The sequence below is a fragment of the Passer domesticus genome, chromosome 1 (assembly GCF_036417665.1).
Source record: "Passer domesticus isolate bPasDom1 chromosome 1, bPasDom1.hap1, whole genome shotgun sequence".
NCBI classification, from domain to species: domain Eukaryota; kingdom Metazoa; phylum Chordata; class Aves; order Passeriformes; family Passeridae; genus Passer; species Passer domesticus.
In genome coordinates, this window is record NC_087474.1 from 128480560 (window position 1) to 128496785 (window position 16226).

The window sequence follows — 16226 nt, forward strand, 5'->3', positions numbered from 1 at the left end:
GGCCATGCTATTGCTGAGGCACCCCCTGCTGCTGTGGCCATGCCATTTGCCACTTCTGTCACACAGCTTGTGTCCTGCTGCACACACTGCCATTCAGGGGGAACCCAGCACCATCCTGGGTCCTTGATCACATCGGGGTCACCAATTGTTGCCATCTTGTTGCAAAGCTTTCATACCTTCTTGGTGATTTCTCATGGGCAGCTCCTCACAGCACTGACTCCTCCTCTGCACAGCCAACAAACTCCATCTTGACCAGCCAACCTACTCTTTTATAGTACCCCTCCTAATTGGATCCAGCTGTGGCTTATTAAGGGTAGGCTTGTTCTTCATTCTTGATAATTAGCACAGCTGTAACTCCTTAGGGGTGAGATTACCTTCACCACTATCTCTATTCTCCTACCTTCTATCTATCCACAGTATATATCATCAAATGTCTAGGTCTTAAATGTAACAAATGATGTCACTTCTCAGGACAGGATCTTGAAACTAGCTGGCAGGAAGGTTGGAAACATGGTTTGTGTTTCCTTGTGTCTCCAGCTGTTTAGAAAGTTAAACCAGCAAGTAGTATTATTAGCCCTTCTAACCTGTTACAACAGAAATAGCCCCCTCCCCTCTTTTTATTTGTAACTTTTAATGCATTCTCAACAAATGAACACATTCACATGAAAGGGCTAATGCCCCTTTTTGTATGTACATTGCCACCTCTTTAAAATAAACATTCCATTTGACATAACAAGGAGCCTTGACACTTTTTCAAGATGTCATAGCCAAATATCCTTTATTATACATATATATATATATCAGTAACAGTGCAATTTCTGCTCTTAATATTCCAAAGACACCATACACAATCATTAATGACTTGTCTGGTTAAACAGCCTTCTTCCTTTTTTTTTTTTGGAAGACATCAGGCATTTGCTGCAGCACAGCACAGAACATGGAGTTTTCTATCTGTGTCCTCTTGCTTTCTTCACCGCCTGCAAGTCCCAACAATTCTTTAAGTGCATTCTAAAGCCATTTTCATCTATTCCAAAATTTACAGTAAAACAGAAGAAAATCATTAAGCGACATTAGATTTCTTCTTTAGCTCAGAAAGGTAATAAGACACCACCTCTTCATACCAGTTTCCTGCTGTCTTAGGTTCTCAGACCTCATGACAGGAAACTGTCATTTCACTGACACTTCTGTTGTCTTCAAGCAAAATGACAGCATTCAGAGTATGTGAATTGTCCTTTTATATTTTTCAAAAAAGCAGTGGTAGTTATGTTTTTATGCCTAGCAATGGAAAAAGTAACTATAAATTCATGGAATAGCTACAGGAAAGCTAATTATTGATGGAAAGAAGTCCATTTGAAAACTGAGTAATTATTCCAAAAGGAATTGAAGGAAAAAAAAGAAAGTTTGTGGGAGGAAGGGACAAAAAGTGTCTGGAAAAATATAAGTAAATAGAAAATAGAAACCTAGCAGACCTGAGAAAGGCCTCAAAATGGCACTGCAGAAAAAGTTAAAAGTGAGCATGTGGCCAAATTTCAGATCAATGAAGTTTGCAAGAAGCATCATTTTTACAGAAAGTAATTATTTCCCTTCTTCGGGGGTCTGCCCACTACCTCAGAATATGATTTCAGTTTTGTGTTGCTATTCCTGTTTTGGGTTGCTATTCCTGTGAGTATTTTTGTTTTGGATTTGTCTCAGCTGATCAGAACAAATGCCATCAGCTTCATAAAATAATGTCAATTATTAAGACATGCCTTAAGTACCCAAACATATATGCATGTTTCACAAATGAGGGTACAGGATTGAGTGGTCAAAGGTTTTCAAGGACATGTATTTGTCCTTGGTATTTTCAAACATCTCAGATCTGATTTTGTTTTTTAAGGCTGAGTAATACTATAGGAAATATATATATCATCAAATGTCACACACTTTGAACAGACAAAGTAATGCAAATATTTATGTACTATACTGCAAGTGGAAGGTTCACAGAGAACTGAACTTGCAGTTTAAATTAATCTCCAAACATATTTTAATAACTGTACAGTATTTTACAACCAAATACAACCTTTTAAAGTATTTCTACTTTAAGTGGATTAACAGCAAAATTTAATACGGCGTGTAATACATATCTCAATTTATACAGCTTTTTAATCAAATTCTTGCAGAATCTTACAAAAAATTTAAGAGTCTGCTCCAACTCTGTGCATTTTTTGACACTTGTTAGTTAAAATTAATGAATCCTTTGAATGAATTCCATAGAAATGGTGTTTCCACCAAAAAACCCAAAAGTCTACAATTACTTATAGTGTTTGTTAAAACCTATTGCACTGAGCAACCAGCAAAGACAAGCACAGTCAGCTGAATTAGAAACGGAACATAAACCCCAATATTACACCTGTTAGCAAAAAATAACTTGGTTTTTTAGAATGTACAGATAACTTCTTAGAAAATCACTTTTTGAGAAGCACAAGCAGGTGAAACCAGGTTTAGAATAACATATTTCCTGTTTTTTCACTAGAGATTTCTTTTATATATGTGATTTATTTGATTTAGAATATTGCTTCAAGATACTATAATATTAAGTTTATAAGATCTTGCTATTTGTCTTTTGCTACCAATGATAAAACTCAGCACTTTATAACAAAGGTAGGATTCAATTCTTCACACTCATTCCATTTTACTAACTCAGTACCCACCAGAGTATTTTGAAATTCCAATAAAGTAGAATGTGAAAAACATCAGTTAACTTACTGTAACATTGCTTTAAAATTTTTACCACTTTTTTAAAAACCAAGTAAAAATTAGTTTTTATTTTACATATAGTTCCGGCTCATTGTTAGGATTTTTCATACAGCAACCATGCAGATTAAATATGTTCCTGGGCAATCTCGCCTAACTTATAAATTGTTTTTCCATCTGAAGCTGGGAGTTTCATCACGTACTGTTAAGAAAAAGAAACCAAATTAGTTACAAACCAATACTTAGATTTTATTTATAAACATTAGATTATCCCAGACTTAACCTGCACATGAATATGTATGTCTACACATGACATTTATTATTAAAACTAATTAAATACTTTCCTTCGTGGCAGTGTTCAGTTTTAATTGAAGGTGATAAACATTAACTATTTCACAAAGTAACCTAGCAGTATAAAGAGTGATTAATAAAAAGGTCTTAATAATCCTCTAGTTATTTAAATTTTGGTATATTAAACTTTCTAGATATTAAGAAATCTGAGGTAGTAGAGTGCTTGTTGCATTTTCTGAAATGTATAACCTTTAGATGGAAAAAAGTCTGTGCTCTTAAATTAAGAACACATAAATTATTTTTATCTCTTCATCAGCAATGATGTGAAACAATGATCAAATTATTTATATCCAACAATGAACCATGGGATAAAGCTTACACGTGTGCATTGTGCCACACTCCTGCTTACAAGACATTAAAAGACAAGACAAAACATTTTCTGTTTTAAGTAACAAGACCAACAGTTTTGTTTGAATTAAGAGGTAGTGTTGCTCCCAATTGCAGTTATAAAAGTTATGTACCAACAAAATCCGCAGTCCCTAGTATTGAGTGGGTAATTAATGACTGCAGCAGGCAGCATATGGCCATCATTTGCAGTGAGTAACTCACTTGTAAGGTTGTAATATGCCTGTCATATTCATTATTGATACTGACAAGATGTTTCTTTGGAAAAAATTAAGCAAGACAGTGTTATGTCTACAGCTCAAGTCCTCCATAATGAGAACAAAACTTGAGATGCTGCAAGGTCTTGGAAAATGTGGAAAGGGCATCAAAGGATATTAAAATCAAATGAGCAATTACCATGAGTACACAAGCATTTGAATGCTACATGCTCAGAATCAACAGAATCAGTCTTCCCCAACAGATGCTCTTAATGTGAATTGAAAAATGTGTATGTGTAAAGGTCACGTGATGTTAAGCATTTACCATAGGTCTGGGTCTAAGCTTATATTTAAAAATTCAGCAACCCCAAGTGTTCTAATGAGATTGCTTCTCACTTTGTCTGTGCCCACAAATTCAAGTTTAAAAAACAAAACAAACTTCAAAGGGTACATCTTGTGCTTCCAGGAAAGCAAGACACATCTGAATCAAGGGCCTCCAAATGGAGTAGGAGAGTCCCAAGAATTGTTCTGATTAGCATCTCCTCTAACTATTTAACCTTTCTAATAATTTCAAGTAGTTGATACTTCATGAACAGATACATGACTGCATCTGGTCTCTCTTCAAAACTAAAATGCAATTTCTGAGAAAAACTGAGTTATTTTTGTTCAGTAAACATGAAAAGGGTGGTTTTGAGAAAACAAACCCTTAAGTCAATAGCTCACTCAACCAAATTATTTCCTGGGCATTCAAAATGAAAACACTCTTGTAGGGAAGACTACCTTTAAAGAGAACGTTAATTTATCCACTATTTGATCTCAACAGAAAAAGATGTTGCTTGAACTACTTTGTGAGTGAAGGGATAAACAGTCAGCACGTCATGCCCTTAATGAATCTGGTAGCACAGAATTGGAGAAATGCACAGATCAATGATGTATGTTAATAACCAAGAATTGAGACAATACTTAAAAGCTGGTGCAGTAAGTACCATGCTGGTAAAGTTTCCATGGCATTCTGAACAAAATAAGCCCAAAGAGAACATTTTCTATACTTCAGTGATGACTGTATTCATGTAACACTATTCCATTTTCCTTGAATAAACAGCAGGTTGTTATTATTACTACAAAAATTCAGTTCAATTGTTCAGTGAGTACCTAGTAGCCATTCTATCAGTAAGATAAACAGAGGGTCTAAGTTGAAAAAAATACACTAATTTCATGTTGTTATTCAGGTTGGTAAATGGTAAAAATCTGCTGCTGCTGTAAATTAATGTAATTATTTACTTATAAATAGACAGTCCTGAGTGCAGTCATGTATTGTACAGGAAGAAATATTTTCCTAAGCTTTAGCTGAGTAACATTTCCATATGCACATGCCATTACAGAAACAATACTTCACCTTGTTCACTATGAGTAAAGGCACAGTGTAAAAACACTAAACTAAATACAGCAGCTCTACTTAGGTACTGTACTAATCAGTAATTGCAAAAATTTACACTGCATGATTTTAACCATCTCTGTAACACATGCACACAAAAATAGGCAAAAATATTTAGCATGGGCAGAAACTTAAATGTAAACCCATAAAATGCTGCATACGTGCATATTTAGGAAATACAAAAAGGTATAAATGCTAGCATTAGGAATGTATTCTGTGGTATGTTTTAAATAAAAATTTTAAGGTATATGCATTGCAGTAATCTGAGCTCTAAGCACTCAAATACTTAGTAAAATACTTTCTAAAAGTTTATGAATACTGTACAACCATTCTGTACATTACTCTAATTTGTCTGATGGACAGCTACTGCAAAAAATTGCATGTCCCCCCCCTAGAAAATAAGGCAATAAAATAATATAAGAAATAGGGAATAGAACATCAAAATGAAAATGACCCTCCTTCCACAACTTACACACTTTTCCTTCTTTTTCCAGCTTCTTCAAGTGGACTAGGAGGTTATGTTCTGCTGCTGGAAGTAAATTCTCAGGGATTTCCTAATGGGAACAAAAAATATGCATTTTATATTTGTTTAAATACCCATAAATTATTTTTTCAATATATGGAATCCATGGTTTATTACCACAGATTTTCCTCCTCTGAATCAGTATGGGAACATTCAGTGAGTTATGTAACAACAGGAAACTAAGATGAGTAAATCAACTTTACACCAGTTAAATGAGCAGTCTAACAACACTTTTTTGTTTACTTTGCATTATACATTGGTATAATGAAAACTTTGGCCAGCACTAAAGAAGACTTCTCTTCTGAGCTTGATCTGCCCTGGGCTGTCAGTGTAGCTGAATGTTTTTAAAGACAAATTTATGATGCATTTCTCCACAGACAACGGTCCCTTCTATTCCATGACAACATTTGCAAAGGTTTAAATATCCTGTAGCAATTAGTATCTGTAAATGAGTAAACAAAAAAATGTAACAGCTTCAGGAGGACAAAATATCTCTTACAATTCTTCAATGCTCATTTTGTAAAAAGCAGTAACACTTGTTGCCCAGAAAAGCTGTGGACTCCTCATCCCTAGCAGGATCCAAGGACAAGGTGGATAGGGCTTTAGACAACCTGATCTTGTGGAAAGTGTCTCTGTCCATGGCAGGGGTGATGGAAATTGCTGTCCTTTAAAGTCCCTTTTAACCCAAACCATTCTATGATTGTATGACGACTGCTCAAAATTTTCCTCTCTAGTTCTATCATCCTAAAGGTAAAGCTATTTTTTTCCTTTTTGAAAATTAAAAAGTTCTTCAAATAATGTGTGGCAGGAAAATTCACTAGCAAACTAATTAAATAAATTGTGAACCTTGAGAGTACTTTGAAAGCATGTATTTTTTTTTTTTTTGAGCATCAAGCTGTAATAGTACTGAAAAAAAATCTTATCTAGACAGTAAAAGTGGTTTGTGATTTACAGAAACACGAGAATGGCTCTATACTTAAAACCTAGTTCATCAGGCAGGAGAACTGCAGAAGCTGAATGGCCATAGGTCATGAGCACTGCAAAATGCTCACTGTGATACAGTCATTCTTTTGGAAACCAGGTATCAGCAGAACCACCAAAAATGAGCTGTGAAGCTGTTCCAGACCAGTTCACAAGCCACAGCCACTGGCAACTTTGACATCTTCCTCCACAGCAGAAATACTGTATCTCTTACCTCTGCTTATCAGGAGGGCAATCCCACACCACAGGGAAAAAATGAAGAGGTTACATGAAGAATGATGAAGTAGCAACAATGTACTCTAACACCAGTGTAAGGACATATACAAGCTATCCAACATATGAACTGCAAAATCCTTCTCTGTGCTGTGGAACTGCAGTTCACCTGTAACCTACTGATAAATCAAGAACTCAAAGTTTTCAACCATTCTTCAGGAGACCCCAAACACACTTTGGAAAATCCACAACTAACAGTCATGTCATACTTTTCACTTTGAACCAAGCACTACAATTTAATTTTTACTTGGTCTTATTAAACTGTGCCTAAGACTTGGATAGTTAAACAAGTTTGTAAGAATCATGTGGGCCTCACTCCAATTAAGTGCTTAAAGGCACAGTCATAACTGAACCCTGAAAAGGCAGAAATATTTTTTTACCCCTTTCAAAGAGCCACCATGATTTTCAGTCAATGACCATTACTGTTATGTACAAGTTTTATGAACCTAATCTCAATTTTCTTTAGTTTGACCTAAAAACTTTTGATCAACAATTACCTTGTATACCATCTTTACAAGCTCTGAGGATGTATATGATTTCCCAGTATTCTTCTGGAAAACATTTAGAATTTGCTGCTCACGTGCAAGTCGGTGAGAAATGTAGTTTTGGATTCTAGTATTTGCATCACGTACTACTGGGCCATGGCCTAAAAATCAAAACACATGTACCAGAGCACTATTACTTACATTTGTAATTAAGTATGCTATTGAATAATTGAAACATTCTTATGTAAACTTTAGATTTAAAAGCCATGAGAAAAAGATCTGACTGTCTGTATTACAGTCTGCATCTGCAAAACATTAAGATGGAAAGGAAGAATTAGGATATTGAAAGTCTGAACGGGGAAAAGGGAATACTTCAGATGGAATAGGAAAGCAAGGGAAGACTACTTCAGGCCATTAGAAAAAAGGAAAGGAGTTCACTGCTGAACAGATTTAAAAGATGAGATTTAGATTACTGTATTATCTCTATTTGCCTGTCTTCCTCTGCCCAAAGGATACTGACATTAATGATTTAAACTGATACTGGCCTTTGAACAATAATGGCCGATGCAAATGACTCAGGTACTACTGTCCTGTTGGGGCAAACACCAAGGTGACATCTTTAATTGTGACTGGTAATTTTCCTGAACAAATCTTCAAAACTGATTCATACACTGTATTTTACGTCTCTAAAAACACTGTCATGAGTATGATAAAAAAAAATAGAAAACAAGTGAGGCGGTCAGAACGCATCAGGGCAGGAAAAATGGAAGGCACAGGCAAAGTTACAGGTGGATCATTTTATGTCTGGCTGGTTAATAAGCAAAACATATTTTTCCCTGGACTGACTGTGGCAGATCAGAAATGTTCAACTTACTTAAAGGTCTTTGAATCACATTATGAAAAGGCTTAATTGGTAAAGCACTAACCTTTAGAGGAATTGACTTGCACAAACATTCATCACATACTTTTTATAGCAAGGTTTCCTATTTCTTTGCCTTTACAACTCACCTGAAGTAGCAGCAGCAACTTCCAGCTTTGCCCTCTGAGTGCAAACTCTAAGTAATTCTACTAATTTATGAAATTAGTAGAAAAGAAACTGCTGTAAAAAACTATAGCTTTCTTTTAGAAGTTATTTGGTATCATCATAATCAGTATCTTTTGGGGTGCTCTAACTATTAAAAAAAATCACCATAATTCTTTACTTGTACCTTTGGGTTTACTGATTAAATGGGTTTTTAAATTTTAAGCTTTTACAATCAAAGCTTATTTTGCCTGATGACAGGCAGCTTACAGAAAAAGAGCAACTGATTTTTCATGTTTTGAACTAAAGTGTCAAAAGAATCTATCCTTCTGTAAGTCAAAATATTTATACATCTCAACTTACACTCACTTCAGCATGTCTGAAATTACTAAGTATACATTGAAACTTACCTTGTTTAAGTAAGTATTATAAATAAAAGATATGTAATGTGCAAACATAAAGCTGTACTGGCATATGCATTTATATTTAATGATTTCAAACATATATAATATGAAGCTATTTTTCCTTACAAAATAGATTACAAGTATAACAAGTATCTCTACTGTTAGCATTTATACATCCAGAACTTAAAAAAAAAAGAGAAAAAACATAGCAAGATATACAAAGAGACTGTAATGTTAACTGTCCATTCTCTTGCATTCTCTAATGATGGAAGTCTCATTGAAGCAATTCAAATTAAGGGTTGCACATGGAATCACAAAGCATTCTTAAAACCTGGCCTTATTCTTCCAAGTGATTTAAGTGACTTAGACTACAAGACCAATGTCAGAACCCGAAATGGAGCCCACATTTTGCAAAGTTAAAGGGACTTCATATCTGTCACATCATCTGATCCATAGCTGTTGTGTATGCATACATGTACATTAAAATGATCTCAGAAAGCCTGGAACTAAATCCAGATGTGGAACTTTCCCATCCATCATTTTTCAGGGACAGCAGTACAGCTATTTATTTATTAATGAATAAATGGATTAATATCTGAATAAAAGTAAAATGTTTCTGAGCATATGAAAAGCACTCTCGAAATATGACTGTCTTTGCATGAATTCAGCTTTAATTGCAGACAGATTCACATTATTTTCTCGTAACACATTGTGAAATGTGAGATTCTCTTACTTTAAATTACAGCACAAAGGACAGAAGTGAAGAAAACAATTGGGTCATGAGATCTTCCACAAATTCCTAATGCCGGTACCATTTTTTTCTGTATTACCAAGGAAAATTGTTTATTATGACAGGATGGGGAGCCCTCTGCTGACTAAAATGCAGTTTTCTTGTCCCAAGGATTCTTATAAAATTTTATCTGTAATTAGATATCCTGAGTGTTGTGCCTGAGTTACTCCCACATTAAATTAAAAAAGAAATGTAGAAGGGGATGGATTGACAAAATTCACCTACTGTCAGGTAGACAGCAGTTAGTTTGTTACAAAAATTCATGCAATTCTGAGGCTACCACATGACTGCTAAAGCATTGGTGGAGGAAACAGTTCAAGTATTATGAAGACCGATTACTGCAGCACAGACTGATTGGCTTATATAGAATGTATTGGTAAAGAAAACTACTTCTGCTGCAGTTATACCCAACAGTATCACCAACTGTTCTGATTGGGCAATAGCACTTTTTGCACAACTGCATATACATTTTGTGGCGCATGGATGAAAAAAGAAAATTACCTAAGCATTAAGAGGGTTTGGAACTATCATCACTGAAAATGCACGATGTCATGGCTTTCGAATTGAAAGTCCAGTAAGAACACAGTTAAAACAATAACAAACACAAACAAAGGGATGTTCAGCCTTGGTGAATGGGTAATCTAGATACAAAACTATTAAGAACAGAGTGAAATACAACAGATAAAATTGATAAACCAAACAGAATTTGACATATATGGGGTTTTGGAAGGCAGAAATTCAATTAGAGGAATAGACTGCATTTTGCAGGTATTAAGAAAGAAAGAAAAACATTTGGTTGAGATTCTGGAGGCTAAAAAATTGCTAGTTTTAATGATTAGGTAAGTCAGTTAAGTTGGTTAGTTAAGTCAATTAAGTCAATAAATATGACCAAGTCACTATTCTGTCTGCATCAACCTCCACATCTACGGAATATGTAAGAATGCTTTTCTTAAACAGCATTTTTATGCCAAGATCATAAAGGACACATACTTCAAAAGAAAGCTATTTTAGGAGTGAACACAAGACAGTATGCTAAACATAGCTAAAGGAAAAAGGCACAATTGATAACATAGATACAATAGCTTGTTGAACAAGTACAAGTTGAAGATGAAACTGAAAAAGTTAGAAAAAATCCTGAGATGTAGCTCTGAAAAAGCAAATGAGGAGCTTAAACTGTAGTTATATAATGAATTCTTAAAATGTAATCTTGTCAAACAGACATGGTATATATGAAAAGTAAAGGCATTCCCAATGTTTGAAGGAGAGAGAGGAAAAGAATTAAAGGAAATCTATGGACTGAATGAACAGGGAATTATTTTCAGAACATTTCTGGCTTCGTGGTTCTTGTTCAAATTGAACCTAAATCATTAACTAAAATTACCACTCTACAGTTCTGCAGCTTTCCAAGATGAATTTGTGATTAACCTGTACTGCAAAGAACACACAACTCTCAAAAAATATTACTAGGTTACTCACATTGAGAGTGCATGTAGGGATGAAAAGGAACAAAACAACTATTATTTTTTCTTCCAGGATAACATTCAAGCACAGGGATAGAATAATATAAGAAAACTAAATCTGCCACTGAACAAATCCAACAGTGAAAGATTATGGCCCCTGGAGCCATAGAAAGACAAGACCCACCCTGAAATGGAGAAATTTAAGAAAGGAAAGATACCCATGACAAAGTCAGCTTAGCTTATGGCTTATTAAATTGAATTGTTACATCAGGAGTGACGTTTGATTGTAATAGTAGTATATTAATAGAATAATAATTAATAGAATATTAATAGTGTATTAATAGAATAATAATTCTCAAATTTTTAGAGGAGATTTAAAAAAAAAATAAACCGTAAAAGAGAGCAGTTAAAACCACTTACCTGGATAAATCAAATCTGGTTTCATTTCTAACAACTTTTTCAAAGTTTTCATGTAATCAGACAGATCTTCTATTACTGTTGTTCCTTCCCCTAAAATACAGTCACCCGAAAATACAGCATTTTCTTCTTCTAGATGTAAAACCATATGATCATCAGTGTGTCCTGGTGTATATAAAACTCTGTTCAAAGAACAAAAGAAGTATATGTTTTTCATACAGCATATATACTTCATTTTTTAAGCCAGAACAAATGATGGTAAAATAATACACTTGCAAAGCAGCCCATAACAAGAAAAAATTGACCAAAAACGGCTGAAAAGTTGATGTAAACAGTTATCACTTTGCCTAATCCCAGTCCATTTTCTAATACCATCCAGAGAACACCAACCTCCTCTAGCATGCTTTTACTTACATGACACACCATAATACAAGTGCATTAAAGGAGCTGACTAGCCATGCAGAATTTCTGTTATAGAGGGCATTATTCTGAAGCTTTAAAAAATAAAATTGACATGTTATTTCCAGATTGAAACACTTGGAGTTCTTGACATACACCCTGTACTTTGGAAGGAGGGTAAGGATGATACCTATTCATTTAGAAATTAACTACAAACTTCTGAACCAGACCCGGATAAAGTTCAGTCTCCAAAAAATTATTTTTCCTTGAAAGCCCCATAGCACAGCTGTCAAATAAAGAGAACCATGGTCTTTCAGCTGTTTTATGTGCAGGTCATTAAACACCTGCATGGTAAGGATTCCGGACCCACAGCTTGGACAAGCAGTGTATTAGCATGCAGCAAAGGGACAGTGGGTATGTTTATAGTATATGGCAACCTGAGCTGCCAAGGAGCTGCACTGGGGTGTCCTTTCACAATGATTTCTGAAAAGCAGAAGGACCCTATGCTGAGGCTGATGCAGACTGAAATAACACAACTCCAACCAGCATCACTGCTGACATTCATTAGAACCTTCTCGTTAATGGCAGATGCATCAAAACAGTGATCAGGAACTGACAGAGGTGGTGCCACGGGTGGTGTACAGGGTAAGGCTACACAGCTCCCAGCCAGGATGCTGCAGGGCTGGGAGACCACAAGTGCAGCATCATCTGATGCAATGACTTCCAGCTCTGACTGAATACTGAGCTCAGCAGAAAGCAGGTGAACTATTGCCCTGTGGAGGCAACATCAAAATCAAGTCGGTGGGCTCACCTTTGGGACATGGTATCCTTCAACTCTTGATGAAATTTCACCAGGAAGCCAAACCACTAATATGAAAAAACAGCAGAAAGAGAATGCCAGACAGTGTGTGGAGAGGTGCTGCTAGCATGTCTTGCCCCCTTGCTGTGGCACACCTTAAAAACCTGACAGTTGCTAACTAAAATGTAACATGCAGTTACTGCTGTTTAGGAACCAATGGTGGGTCTAGGAGTATCCGTGAAGTGGTTACTGAATTCTCCAGGTGAGAATACATGCTTTTAGTCAACCATAAAGTTTGGCTGCATTACCCCTGGTACAACCCACCCATAGGGGCTGTGATGTTTGTTATAAATTCTCTTCAGGATCAACAAAGACACCAGACTATGTGTCTGGGAACTCCCATGCTTTCTGGTATAAACTAGCCCACGATCTGGCTCAGAAGAAGAAGGCTCCTTCTTTCTCAGAAGAAGCCCTTCACTTCGAGGACACAATTCAACAAACTCCTAATTGTCACAACAAACTTCTCACAGTTGGCTACAAGCCCTGCATTTTTACAACACCCTTCTGACCAAGAATGGTCAGACCTTTTTATTGTGTGTGTGCTTCCATAAGGCACAGTAGCTTTCTGTTTCACACTCATCCAGACTAACATTATAGACAGTATGTGCCACGGAAAGAAGTCTTCCAAAACTGGCACCCTACCAGAACCTCACAGGTTCAAGGTCTAAAATTTTACATTTTAAGTATTGAATGTTTTAGAGTCTCCTAGTGATACATTTTTGAAGTAAAAAGAAAAGCATGCTAAATAATCCAGCCAGACTACTACAGACTTCCACAATTTTAACAGTAACTAATTATGTAAGAGTGATGAGAAAGTATGTAAAATCCTATTTGGTTTTCCTGCAGAAAGTGTTTTTCTGGGGAAATATTGTTAATCTCTCTGCTGAGCCTAAGACAAAATCCAAAAGCTATTTTTTGATAATCTTCACTCATAAAAACAATGTCTTTGTATTAACATATGCTGCTGGATCATGATAGGAAGTCTACACGCATAAGTGCTGAAAAGATTAGGTGTATGGGTTGACAATCATTAGGAATTAGGATACATGTACATGTCAGAATTCGGTAGAAAAAAGAAATCGAAGAAATTCATGGTTACCTGAGTGTGGCTCCCTCTGTCTCTATCACATCTCCATCTTGAAGATAAAAATATTTATGTCCTCCTTCTATTGTTTCTTCACAATGAGGGACACGAGGGAGCTTACATATGCGATATTCTGAGTCTAATATTTAAGGAAAGCAAAGAAAATGATGTTTTGAATTTGTCACTAACAAAGGTAATTCCACAGACAGGTTACTTTTTGAATAAGTACTATTAATTATCACACAGTATGAGTACAAAACTTTAAAAAACCAAATTCTGTAAAGTTTATATTTATATTTGTAGAGCAGCCTTATTCCAGAGCCAAAACCATGAAACAGTGAAAGCCACTGATCCTGAATACAGCACTCTGTACCAGTGACAAATTTGAAGTTGGGAAAAAATCTCAAATGAAATTAATAAAGACCAGTAATTATTATATTTTACAAATGTTCCTTCTTGACTTATGAGCCAATTCCCCCAAGTTTTTACAATGCCACTAAGATTTTGGCCCTCATATTTTGCTTTAGGATTCACACAAGCATCACTCAACATTTGTCTAAAATTGGATGAAGACTTTTTGACCTGCAACCTCTCTCAGCTTTTATCATTCTGAACAGTGCACAAAATACAAACACCTTGGCTGGAACAACTACAAATAGCAACACAGAAAGGCATTCATGTTCCTTCCTAGTCTTTACAGCCACACTGATAGGCTGGCAAGCCCAAAATCTTCACCAAGACACCAATTGTTTTCAGTAGTGCCCAGGCTTCATTGCAGATAAGCACCTGGCAACTTTACAAAATTAAGCCTGTGACAAAGCTTGTGACAAAGTCCAACAATGTTAAGAATTACCACATTGTCCATACTGCTTATTCTCTTCTCAGATGCCAACACAGAACTGTCTCCTACTGTTTATCAACATGGAATACACATTTTTAGATCAGACTTTACTTGCACACTGCCCTACTGCTTTCCCCTCATGCTCTGAGGCTTATGAATTTGTCAGCAACTACTAAAGGGCTCCTGTAAGGAATTCCAAATGTTATGCACATTTCTTTTTCAAAATTCAAGCTATTTGTTTTTACAAAAGTGAAAATAACAATAAATATATAATTGCTGCCCAAGTAAAAGAGAAGCAGTTTTTCAAGTTTTTCTCACATCTCTTAGTACCATGCTGATAGTAATCTAGGTTTTCATTATTCACACATAAGAAAAATTCACTACAAAATAATGCACAGGTATTGAAGAAAACCTATAGTATACATAGTACTACAACTATTATATTCAGATTATTCATTGCTCTCAATCTACACACTGCAGCAGAATCAAGAAATTGCATGCAGTTTATACAATAATTCCAGAAGAACAATCCAACTGATTTGCACAGAAGCATTCAGTTAATGTTTTTCTTGTCATGTGTTTAACATTTTCAGCAATATCTGAAATCTCTGGCCTACCACTTGGAATATTTTTGCAGATATCAGGTATTCCACCAGTATGGTCACGATGCCAGTGTGTCACTAAAATTTCTTGAATGGCGATGTTGAACTCTGACAGTGCCTGCTTCAAACAGCTGATATATTCAGGAATAGCTGGCTCTCCAGTGTCAATAAGGACTCTTCTACACACGGACCACAAAAAAAGGAGGGAGAGAATAAACAGTGTTCACGTAACAGTCAGGTAATATTAATAAAATAACCCCACAGACAGAAATTTAGCAATAATGGATGTCTCCATATCCAGACACCACCTTTTGCCTCCTGGCATTCCACCCCCGCAGCATAACAATTTAAAAAGTGGACTAAGTAATAAGTGTCGGCCATTCATGTACAACTCCTCGACAAGTGGCAGAAGCCACCGTTTGGCACACGCTCGCTTCTCTCACTGAATTCCCGGCCTCGGCCCAAGGGTCGCCCGGCCCAGACTCCACATCCCACCCGCCCAAGCCCTCTCAGGGCACCAGCTCCGCAAATGTTAACGCTGTACGGCTTCTTTCCTCTTTTTAGCGCTGACTCAGGGATTTGGGAACAGGCGGGTAGCGGCCCCTCGAGCTGGAGGCAGCGCACGCTCCCCAGGCGGGGCAGCGGAGCCGGGTGCGCCGTGCCCTGCCCCGTTCTCCGAGCACGCTCGGTACCTGTGCCCGGAGCCCACCAGGTAGGTGTTGGTGCCCTGCAGGGTCATGGGCCCCGGGTTGCAGCCCAGCACCCGCACCACTCGCGACGAGAGCCGCTCGATGCGTGGCAGCAGCGACACCATCTCCGCAGCGAACGGCCCGAGCTCCCGGCTCCGCTTCCCTCACGACGCCGCAGCACGGCCCGGTGCAAGCTCTATGGCCGGGTGCAAGCTCTGTGGCAGGGCGGAAGCCTCTCTGGCCGTGCTCCGCCTCCCGGGGCCCGGCCCGGCGCCTTCCGCCCGCCTGTGGGGCGGCTCCTTCCGTTCCAGGGCGGGCTGGGAGCCGGCAGCTAGCG

At 37.0% G+C, this 16226-nt stretch overlaps 1 protein-coding gene across 3 annotated transcripts; it reads right to left on the minus strand.

The window, feature by feature from the left end:
- Positions 1-761: 761 nt before the first annotated feature.
- LACTB2 (lactamase beta 2) lies at positions 762-16148 on the minus strand. 3 transcript variants are annotated; one of them, XM_064389014.1, is made up of 7 exons: positions 15893-16148; positions 15216-15379; positions 13773-13896; positions 11419-11597; positions 7336-7484; positions 5538-5615; positions 762-2935 (listed from the first exon to the last, which is right to left on the minus strand). In XM_064389014.1, the coding sequence occupies exons 1-7, from the start codon at positions 16012-16014 to the stop codon at positions 2861-2863; spliced, it is 891 nt and encodes a 296-aa protein (XP_064245084.1). In that variant the 5' UTR covers positions 16015-16148; the 3' UTR covers positions 762-2860. The 3 variants fall into 3 exon arrangements, with proteins under 3 accessions (XP_064245084.1, XP_064245070.1, XP_064245081.1); XM_064389000.1 differs by having other exon boundaries at positions 5534-5615; positions 15893-16146; XM_064389011.1 differs by lacking the exon at positions 15893-16148 and adding an exon at positions 15509-15658 and having other exon boundaries at positions 5534-5615.
- Between the last annotated feature and the right edge of the window lie 78 nt (positions 16149-16226).

Excerpts from the sequence above, each read along its gene's own strand:
- LACTB2 (XM_064389014.1), bottom strand. The coding sequence starts at position 16,014 with ATGGTGTCGCTGCTGCCACGCATCGAGCGGCTCTCGTCGCGAGTGGTG. Across the intron at positions 5,616-7,335 it reads TTGTAAAGATGGTATACAAG|GAAATCCCTGAGAATTTACT; the intron begins GTAATTGTTGAT and ends TGTTCCCATTAG. Across the intron at positions 2,936-5,537 it reads AGCTGGAAAAAGAAGGAAAA|TACGTGATGAAACTCCCAGC; the intron begins GTGTGTAAGTTG and ends TTTTCTTAACAG.